Source organism: Serinus canaria, chromosome 23 (genome assembly GCF_022539315.1).
Source record: "Serinus canaria isolate serCan28SL12 chromosome 23, serCan2020, whole genome shotgun sequence".
NCBI classification, from domain to species: Eukaryota; Metazoa; Chordata; class Aves; order Passeriformes; family Fringillidae; genus Serinus; species Serinus canaria.
Window position 1 is genome coordinate 2,908,866 of NC_066336.1, and position 10,694 is coordinate 2,919,559.

Below are 10,694 nucleotides of genomic sequence, written 5' to 3' on the forward strand. Positions count from 1 at the left end.
GGCTCTGCCGCGCGCCGGAAGTGCCGCGCGCGTGTCCGCGGCCCGGCCCGAGGTCTTCGGGTCTGTCCCGCCACCGGCACTGGAACCCGCACCCACAGCGATACCGGCACTGGAACCCGCACCCACAGCGATACCGGCACTGGAACCCACACCGACACTGATACCGGCACCGGAGCCCACACCTGCACCGGAACCCACACCGATACCGGCACCCGCATCGACACCGGCACCATGGTGAAACCGCGCTACAAGGGCCGCTGCTCCATCAATCCCTCCCGCGCCAGCACCAACCCCGGTACGGGCGAGGCCGCGGGTCGGGCGGGCTGGACCGGACCAGAGCAGACCGAACCGAACCGGGGCTGATGTTCTCTTGTCTCTGCAGATCGTATCGGGGGCGAGGGAGGGAACAACATGCGGGACCGAGCGACCATCCGGCGCCTCAACATGTACCGGCAGAAGGAGCGCAGGTGAGCGGCCCGGCCCGCGGGGGAGCAGCGGCCTGGCCTGGCCGCGATCCCGGCACCGGCCGGGCAGGGCCGCGCCAGGGACAGACCACAGAACACCTCGGGACTGGTACTGGGAAGGAAAGATACATTATTTAATAAAAATTCGCGCTTTCCAATAGGAAATGACTCCAAAAATTCTTTCCTGGTAGGGTGGGCAGGCCCTGGCACAGGGTGCCCAGAGCAGCTGGGGCTGCCCCTGGATCCCTGATAGTGCCCAAGGCCAGGCTGGACAGGGCTGGGAGCACCCTGGGGCAGTGGGAGGTGTCCCTGCCATGGCAGGAGTGGCACTGGATGGGCTTTAAGGTCCCTTCTAGCCCAAAGCCTTCTGTGATAGGTTATGATACTGTCATATTATGATGTGATTGGTGATAGGTTAATGTGCCAGCTGAAGTTCTAATGCCCGTAACAGCTTCTGTGCCTTTCCTGAGGTTGCCTCACCCTGCAGACACTCACATGATGAATTGGAACTGAAACACATGTGTTTTACCCTGTGTCAGAAATTCTTGTTCATTCAGCCTTCATTTCTAGCACATCAAGTTTTAGTTACTGCCATTTTTTTCACTGTGTCTAAACCATTATTTTGGACTATTGGTAGCTGTTTTGTCATATAGAAATTTTGTAAGTCACTCTGTGGTGGGCTCTGTAACCCTGTGAACTTGGGAGCCTGATCTCAGGCCTGAGCCTGATCCTGACCTTGATCCTGGACCTGATCCCAGGCCTGATCTGAGCCTGATCCCAAGCCTGATCTCAGCCTGATCCCGAGCTCTCAGCAGCCCAGCAATGTACCAGGTATACAGCTGGGAAACACTTGATGCATCTGCCTGGAGAGACCCAAACCACCCAGAATTCCTGAATTTCCCACAGCAGCACAGCTCAAACTCTCCTCCAAAACACCTTAAGAGCCTCAGTTCCCTCAGCATTTCCAGAGAGGGTCCCCCTGTTCCCCTCTGTGCCACACACAGAGATCCATGGCAGGGGAGCAGCACCCACGTGTCTGTGCTATGGCAGTTCTGAGAGCCCTGTTTCACATCACCTTGTTTGGTTTCTTGTGCCAAATGTCCCACTGTTTGGGGAGCAGATGGGGAGGAGGGATTTTGAGATATTGCTGAGTTCAAACCAGGTCTCATCTTGCAAATCCTGTGTGGGTGAGTCCTGCAGAGTTGGTTAAAGGGCTTTGTGAGAGAACTCAGTGGGATTTGCCAGAAAACAGCACTGGTGCCTTTTGCAGTCCCAGGAGCCCTTCCTGGGCTGTCACAAGCAGCTGCAGGGAGGGTCTGGCCAGGCTGGAGTGAGACCAAGGGCTGTGGCTGCCATCACTGCCACTCAGGGTTGGTTAACTCACCCCCATGGGGTGCATGGCAGCATTCACCACTGCAGGGGAAGGGTCCCTCTACATTTTGTGTCTCTGCTTCTGGCCTGGCACACACAAGGGCTGCAGGGGTCAATGCTGCTCTCTGTGCACTGACATGTCTTCATCTGTCCCTTAGGAACAAACGTGGCAAAGTCATCAAACCTCTGCAGTATCAGTCAACTGTGGCACCAGGCACTGTTGCAAGAGTGGAACCAAATATCAAATGGTTTGGTGAGTTTTACCCAACTTCCAGACTCAGCAAGCTTCAAAACTGTTGAATTTAGTGTGATGCAAGGTGTTATTTTCAGAATGGTGGTCTGAGAGCTGTGTGGGAAGGTGAAGGACCCCTGCTGCTCTTGTTTCCTTTTTTGGCTACCTAAACACAGAGGCCAGACAAAATCAAGGCAATAAAAAGCAGTTCTATTTATTGAAGGCCTTCAGGGACATTTAGGGCAGACAAAGCCCCCAGGGGCTGCACCCAAAATGGCCAATGGGTCACAGGTTTTCACATTTTTATAAGTTTGGTTCATTTGCATATTGGGGTTCATCTTCCAATTACATCTTCAGCTAATGAAGTCATTGACCCCAAGTTTGCTCCCCCAACTCCCTTTTGTTTCCATCTCTCAGGGCCTGAGGCAGTGAGGTGTCCTTGATTGCCAGGCCTGGAGAGGAATTGTTGTGTCTGCCCAAAATGGGGAAGCAGCAGCTCCCACTAAGTGTGGAGTTTGGAGTTCTACACTAAAGAACTGCAGGATTACAAATAGATAGAAAATATAAAAGCTGAAATCCTGAGGCATCATTGTCACCCCTTGCCTGTACCTGTGCTTTGGGGCTTTGCTTTCCCTAGGGGGGGTTATTTTGGCTCCTGTTTTGTTCCCCATGGTTTGCCCATGTGAATGGCTTTTAAATGTCCTAGAGATCCTTTTAAAATTTCCTATAAATGGTGGGAAAGAAAGGGATTGGCTGCTTCTTTGGGCTTGGTCTCAAGTAAAACCCTTTTGGTTTTCACTGGTATTTTTGTTCCCAAATGGAAAGTTCATGTTTTATTGGTGTCCCCAGTTGGAGATCAGGAAAGGCCAGGTGTGATGGTTGTTTCTTACACTCAGGAAATACTCGTGTGATCAAGCAATCATCCCTGCAGAAATTCCAGGAGGAGATGGAGACTGTGATGAAGGATCCTTACAGGGTGATCATGAAGCAGAAGAAGCTGCCCATGTCCCTGTTCTACGATCGGATCAAACCACACGTGGGTATCCCTGGCTGTGCAGGTGTGTGCACACCTGGGGGCAGCTCTGCTGTCCCTGCTCGGTCTAGGAAACACTGCCTTCTGCAAGGGGCAGCTGTAGTGGATTCCATGGGGAAGGATGGTTCTGATTCCCTGTCACTGTGGCCATCAAGTGTGAGGACAAAGAAAGACACATTACTTAATAAAAATTCTCATTGTCAAATAGGAAATGACTCCAAAAATTCTTTCCTGTCAGGGTGGGCGGGCCCTGGCACAGGGTGCCCAGAGCAGCTGGGGCTGCCCCTGGATCCCTGGCAGTGCCCAAGGCCAGGCTGGACAGGGCTGGGAGCACCCTGGGGCAGTGGGAGGTGTCCCTGCCATGGCAGGGGTGGCACTGGATGGGCTTTAAGGTCCCTTCTAGCCCAAAGCCTTCTGTGATAGGTTATGATACTGTCATATTATGATGTGATTGGTGATAGGTTAATGTGCCAGCTGAAGTTCTAATGCCTCTTAACAGCTTCTGTGCCTTTCCTGAGGTTGCTTCACCCTGCAGACACTCACATGATGAACTGGAACTGAAACACATGTGTTTTACCCTGTGTCAGAAATTCTTGTTCATTCAGCCTTCATTTCTAGCACATCAAGTTTTAGTTACTGCCATTTTTTTCACTGTGTCTAAACCATTATTTTGGACTATTGGTAGCTGTTTTGTCATATGGAAACTTTGTAAGTTCATGTCATAAGAACATTATTTAAATTAGGGAAAAGGTTGTGTTAAAACATGCGTTACCAAAACAAATTGCTGCTTTCAGCCATGGACTGTTTGCTGTTCCAAGACAAGCTGGCTTTCATTGCAAGCTTTAAAATCTAGTTTTGATTGTAATTATCCATGACAAAAATCTGAGAATTTGGCGAGATTTGTGCTCTTGTTAGAAAAACAAGCAATGATCAAAGATAGCAGCTGAATTTTCATCACGGTGCTTGTAATTGCATTTGACACCATTTATGGTGTAAGAACTGAAGCATGGTTCGTTGGCAAGTGCAGAATGTTTTGTTGCTTATTAAGTATCCACTCTTGTGTTTCTCAAAGCTTGAAGTGGAAAACTCAAACATTGTTAGGGAAGTGTCTGTCACTTGTTAGAGACTGCCAGGGCTGTGTTGAACTCGGGGGTACTTCCCTGTGTGTCACGAGAGATGGGAAAAAAATGGTGCTTGGGGTTTGTTTTTTTTTAACCAGTCTGTTTTTCCTCAGACCTCCAGAGTTCACATTCTTGACACAGAAACATTTGAAACAACGTTTGGCCCCAAATCCCAAAGGAAAAGACCAACTCTGTCTGCAAGTGATGTGCAGTCTCTGGTGGAGAATGCTGAGGCCTCGTCAGAGTCTTATGACCAGGGCAAGGACAGAGACCTGGTGACAGAGGACACTGGTGTAAGGTGACTGGAGAAGAAAATTATTCATTGTATACATGTATGAAAAGCCAGCCTTGTTTTCAAAGAAGGATCTGGTACCTCCATCAGTGCTGTTACTGTATGAGGAGGAATGAAAATGAGATTAGCTGAATGTGGGATTTTGGCTAAATACCAACTGTTACTTAGGCTTTGTCCCCTCTTTTGTCTGTAAATGGCTGAAGAGAGGAGAAGATCCTGACCCTGTATCTGTGGTGCTGATGTTCCTGGTGATGTCTTCTAGGGATGAAGCACAAGAGGAAATCTTTAAGAAAGGACAGTCCAAAAGAATCTGGGGTGAGCTCTACAAGGTAAATGGCACTTGGAGTTTGCAGCAGTCACATATGTCAGCCTTTGCACAGTTAGGGGCTTCAGCACAGCACTGAAATCCTGTACAGCAACAATGACAGAAACTCAAAAAGAGTAGATTTTAATTTCTGAAGCTCTGCCTGACTGAGCTTGATTCTTGAGCTCTTGTCCTACAGGAACAAACACTCTTAAAATGCATGATCTAGAAGGGGACTGGCAGAGTGAAAGTGTAAGTTTCTCTTGGATTCCTGGGTCTTCACCATTAGTAAAAGAGTCATGTTTCCTTAAGTTTCTTTAGGCTAAAAACATCTGGCATGTTGATGGGGTCATCTTGGGAGAGCTCTGACCCCCATGAGCCACCATGGCTGCCAGAGAAATGGAGACTGAGTGAATTGGGGTGGTATGAGCAGTTTGTGTGCTCTCAGTGGCTCTTAGGTGTGAAATTGCTTGACTTTTTGCTCTGAATTTCTGAATGTAGCTTAAAACCTTTTCATTTGGATCTAAAAGCACTGGAAATGGTTGAGCAAAACAGATTTCAGTAAGAGGCTGCCAAAACTGCAGGAAAAAGCTGTGAAACAAATTCACTTGGCTTGAAACAAGTCATAAAATGACAGCTCCCTGCTGTAGTTGCTTCGTGGACTAACAGCAGGTTCCTGCTTGGTTGTGTGTTTCATATTGGTCCAGAAACATCTTTTATACCATGATCCATTAGGAAATGGTAGAAGGGAGTTGTTGCTGAATGGAGGATGAACACTGGGGGTTTGTGTGCTGCAGTTTGGGTGTAATGTTTTCTTTCCCTGGTGCATAAGAACAGGTAAAAGTCATTCAGGTGTCCAGGTTGAATTTGGAGAGGAGAGAGTAGAGCATCAGTGGATGTTAGACTGAACTTCACTACTCTGTGGGGAACTAGCAGTTTGTGAAGGATACAAAGTTTTTAAATTAATGATGTAGTTTCAAATATGACTAGTTTTTATTTGGGAGGTACAGGTATCTTGCTTTCTGCAAAATCCATTACTTCTCTGTGGTTTTTTTTTTCAATTTTTCAGGTGATTGACTCATCAGATGTTGTTGTTCAAGTTCTTGATGCCCGAGATCCCATGGGCACTCGCTCCCCTCATGTGGAATCCTACCTTAAAAAGGAGAAGCCCTGGAAACATCTCATTTTCGTCCTGAACAAATGTGATCTCATTCCTACCTGGGCCACTGTAAGCACAGTCCTGCCTGTTATTCTGTGGACCTTCTTTGTTCCTGTTGTGGCTGTAGCTCTGTGCCAGTCCCCATGCTGGTCTGGAAGGGCGTTCTGCAACTGGGGTGCTGGGAGTTCTCTGCTTGCCTGCAGTAAAAGTAACAATTACCATGTAAATCTGTCCAAGTTTGGCCAAGTTGAGCAACACACGCCAGCCACAAATTCCCTACTTCCTCTGTCTGGATTTAACAGTTCAGCTGTTGTCTCCAGAGTGTGCTAAATGTTAGTCTGCCTAGGATCCATATCCACCCCAGCTGGTTTGCTTTATGTCATTAAACTAATGAGTTTTAGCTAGCAGTGAAGGCGTTTTTGGGAAATTGTTTGTCTTTAATACAAACAATACTCAGAGCTTTTAGCTGTTGGGCTGGGGAAGTGCTTCAAAGGTTCTTCTCTAGCAATATTCATGGCCAGTTGCAGTTGTGAGCCCAGTGCAGATGCTGTGTGCTCCTCTCTGAGCACAGAGTGTCACTGTCCAGCCCCAGTCTCTAATCCAGTTCTCTTTGCCTCTCCAGAAGCGCTGGGTTGCTGTACTTTCCCAGGAGTATCCAACACTTGCTTTCCATGCCAGCCTCACAAACCCATTTGGCAAAGGTGCTTTCATACAGCTCCTCAGGCAATTTGGAAAGGTACAAAACAGTTTTGGGGATCTGTGGTTGGTTTGGGGGGTTACTGTGTGTGGCCTTTTGCTTTCTTAGCGTTTAGGGTTCAGGACTGCAGTGGTAATTCTGTCCCTCACTCCAAGATGTGAAAGGATCTGTTGTTTCTCACCAGTTACACTCTGACAAGAAGCAGATCAGTGTGGGATTCATTGGTTACCCCAACGTTGGCAAGAGCTCAGTGATCAATACCCTGCGGTCCAAGAAGGTCTGCAGCGTGGCCCCCATTGCAGGGGAGACAAAGGTAGGGACATGCCAGTGCTAAAGATACCAATGTGGTCATGTGAAATCAGCCTAATGACCTTGTCAGGTTCTGCCCTGCCCTGCCCTGCACAGGTTGTATGACCCTGAGGAGGGGCTCATGGACAGCCCCTGCTTTGAGGCCCTGCTCTGGCAGCATTCCCAAATTCCCACCCTGCCGTACTGCAGGGCTGTGATGGGAATGCTCAGCTGCCTTCACTCCCTGATCCAAATGCTGGGTCAGGCTCTGTTTCGCTGACTCTGGTCTTCAAAAATGAGACAAGGCCTGTGTGGAGGTGCTGATGGGGAGTTGCTGGTCTCTTCCAGGTGTGGCAGTACATCACCTTGATGCGGCGGATCTTTCTCATCGACTGCCCCGGCGTGGTTTATCCATCAGGAGACTCAGAGACAGACATTGTGCTGAAGGGAGTGGTATGTGCCTGCACTGGGGCTGGAAGGCTTTGCTTCTTGGCACTGTGATGATCTCAGAGGGTTGATCCTCTCCTGATGCTCTGCTGTGCTTTTTCAGGTTCAAGTTGAAAAGATTAAGAGCCCTGAAGACCATATTGTTGCTGTGCTGGAAAGAGCCAAAGCAGAGTACATCAGGAAGACATACAAAATTGATTCCTGGACGGATGCAGAAGACTTCCTTGAGAAACTTGCTGCTAGGACTGGAAAACTGCTAAAGGTGTGCCAGCTTCCTGCATTTGTGGGCTGGAAGAGCCTGTGGCCTGTTCTGAACATGGGAAATGGCAATGTTTCTGTTGCTCACGGGGCACAGGAGGGCTGTGTGCCCCACAAACATGGACATAAACTGTTCCTGTTTTTCTCAGGGTGGTGAGCCTGACTTGCAGACTGTGAGCAAGATGGTTCTCAATGACTGGCAGAGGGGCAGAATCCCTTTCTTTGTGATGCCACCAATGGCAGAACTAGATCAGCCAGGTCCCCAGGTAAGAATGGGATGCTTGTGCCTCTTCTTCCCTCATATTTGATTTTGCTAATGGTATTCACTGCTACTTTTCCCAGAGTGCCATGGAACTTGGGCAGTGCATGTCCTGGGCTCTGCCCAAGCATGGTCCTTGATGTGAAACCTGAATTTGGTGAGGACCAGGTAGCAGTGCTCTTTACAGAGATGTCTGAGTCATTACTACAGAAATGTTACTAATCATGTTGTCATCTTAGGCTTTTTCTGAGAGAAAATGGAAGTTGTTCCTGGAGGTGGTGGGACAGACTTTGGGGATTATATATCCTGCTCTTCCTTGCAGACTCCTGTGTTGGAAGCAGCTGTGACATCCAGCCAAGATATCACTGAGGAGAAAGTCTCTGAGTTGGTGGCACCAGGTGTGGAGGCAGCAGAAGAGGAGAACAACACAAACAATGAAATCAGGCAACTCATGTCCCACGTTCGGCAGAACTTCGGCAGGATTAATGTGGCCCCTCAGTTCTCAGAAGAAGACCTGGTTCCTGTGCATGTGCCAGGTTTTGATGACACAGACAATGATTCCTGTGGAGAGGAGGAGCAGGAGAAGGAGGAGGAAGAGGAAAGTGAGGAACATCAGCATCCAGGAGAGGAGGAATTGCAGGTGGCACCAGGTGCCCAGGAGAGCTCTAAAGCAATTCTTAAGACTTTGGAAGACAAGATTGCAAAATACAGAAAATTTTTGGATAAAGCTAAGGCCAAGAGATTCTCAGCAATAAGGTACTTGAATCTGTCCAATACATTGCAGGGGGGGAAAGGGTTGATAAGACTCTGCTGTAGATTGAATCCATTTCTGACTTGCTTGACACACATAAGTTTCCACAGCTTATCTGGCTTAGCTATAAGGGTTGGGAATTGGGCCAAGTAGCACTTTGTTTTTGAAAGATTATTCCAAGAGCTGGTATTTACCAGCAAATTAAAAACGTTCTCACTTTTGGAAAGCTGCCTCTTAAACTATGGATTAGAGTTAGCATTACCTTGGTTATCTGGGCAGCAATACTGCATCCTCGGATCTCTCCTTGATACTGGGTAATCCCAAGGCTGGATATGCCTCGGTCTTTGTGCATGTGCAGTGAATCCTGGCCCATACTCACCCCCCTGGGTGAGTTTTAGCAAAGCTCACCCACCAGCCTTGTGAGGAGGGAGATTTGAAGGTTTAAGTGCTACATTCTCTCTCTCATATAGCACACAAGCACAGTATTGCAATATTCTGGTGCAAAGACTGGCTTTGATGCTGACAGGGGACTGGGATCTGCTGGAGTCTGACGGCTTCTCAGAGGTGGTCACTGTAACAACAATCTTTTATTGCTGGTTTTATCTTCCATAGAATCCCCAAGCGACTGACTGACCAAGTGTTTGCAAAATACATGAAGGCTGAAGAACCCAAAGAAACTGAAGACAGAGGTAAAACAAGATCAGTAGATGTTCTTAATCTACATTTGGAAATCCTATGAGCCAAAGAAAAAAAAATGGCATTAAGGGGAGAAGCATCCACTGGATCTTTTCTCCTAAAACTACTTAAATCTCCCTTCAGCTGACTCAAGGGTGTAGCCTTCCTGTGGAACAGCGGTGTGTGTGTGATGGGAGATCTCCTTCTCAGGAGGGAAGATACAGGGAAGGCAATTTTTGAGTTTCAACAGCCTGGGCTCCCAGAGGCTGCAGCCAGAGCAGCCCTGAGTGTTATAGGAAGGAGTGGATGGGGTTTGGGATGTATAAAAGCAGATACAGTTCAAGCTATAGGTTTTTACTGAGTTGTTGTCAGTTTGAGCAAAGGCACAATCAGGTGGGAGAGCCCTGTCCTGACAGGACTGTGGAATTTTCCTGGACTTGGATGGGGCTGGAGCAACCTGCTGCTCGAGAGCAGTGTTCACAGTAATAACTCTGAGGAACATTCGTGTTGTTTTGGTAGAAGCTCTTAAATACAGCCAAGGGAATATGTTGCTCAAGGAGTTGAAATGGTGACCTCAGCCTGCAATTCTTCAAACAAATGAGTGTTCTGGAAGATACCAAGGGCATGATCTCTGCTGTTTGCAGGCACAGAGAAGAAAAGAAAGATGAAAGAGGAAAGTGATGATGATGATGATGACCAGTTGGGTAAACAGCCTTGTAAGAAACTCACATCCAAAGAAGTAAGTGTGCTTTCCTAGCACAACTGAGCAGGGAAATAAGCTGGCTTTTTTATCCTGGCGATAACACTAACGAGCCTGTTGTCACTAAAGAGCTTTGAGATTTTGGGCATGAACAGAAGGGGAATGAAAACAGATTTCTGTTATGAATGTTCTGTGACAACTTCTGTCACCCCCTTCTTACCTGACTATGCACACCAGATTGAATCTTGTGTCTTGCTGTAGACTGAAGTGGAGCTTTTTCCCATAAGAGCAGGGCGGGTGGGTTCTATACAGAGTCACATCAGTAACATTTTGTTTGAAATTATTTATTTTACTTAACGTGTGTGGAATGCAAAGTGAACACCATTGGAGAGTTGCAGACACTGAGGCTCTGGATGCTGGGGATTTGCTAATGTGTTTTGTGTTTGCAGAGGAGACGAGCCGAGAGGCAGCAGCGCTCCAAGAAAGTCGGAGTCCGGTATTATGAAACTCACAACGTGAAAAATAAGAATAAGAACAAGAAAAAAACTGGCTTGGAGGGACAAAGATCAAAGCACAAAAAATACAACCATAAGCAATAGCTGCTTATTCTATTAAATTTTACATAAAACAGCTCTAGTATGCG

At 47.7% G+C, this 10,694-nt stretch overlaps 1 protein-coding gene across 1 annotated transcript; it reads left to right on the top strand.

The window, feature by feature from the left end:
- Positions 1 to 23: 23 nt before the first annotated feature.
- GNL2 (G protein nucleolar 2) lies at positions 24 to 10,681 on the top strand. The gene is made up of 16 exons (XM_009097571.3): positions 24 to 295; positions 383 to 467; positions 1,994 to 2,088; positions 2,964 to 3,103; positions 4,335 to 4,519; positions 4,776 to 4,842; positions 5,887 to 6,045; positions 6,599 to 6,712; positions 6,858 to 6,986; positions 7,310 to 7,414; positions 7,512 to 7,670; positions 7,816 to 7,932; positions 8,248 to 8,681; positions 9,289 to 9,365; positions 9,996 to 10,090; positions 10,501 to 10,681. Exons 1-16 carry the CDS (start codon positions 232 to 234, stop codon positions 10,648 to 10,650), a joined length of 2,175 nt encoding a protein of 724 aa, XP_009095819.1. The 5' UTR covers positions 24 to 231; the 3' UTR covers positions 10,651 to 10,681.
- The last annotated feature ends 13 nt before the right edge of the window (positions 10,682 to 10,694 follow it).

Excerpts from the sequence above, each read along its gene's own strand:
- GNL2 (XM_009097571.3), top strand. The coding sequence starts at position 232 with ATGGTGAAACCGCGCTACAAGGGCCGCTGCTCCATCAATCCCTCCCGC. Across the intron at positions 7,671-7,815 it reads GGACTGGAAAACTGCTAAAG|GGTGGTGAGCCTGACTTGCA; the intron begins GTGTGCCAGCTT and ends TGTTTTTCTCAG. Across the intron at positions 9,366-9,995 it reads CAAAGAAACTGAAGACAGAG|GCACAGAGAAGAAAAGAAAG; the intron begins GTAAAACAAGAT and ends TGCTGTTTGCAG.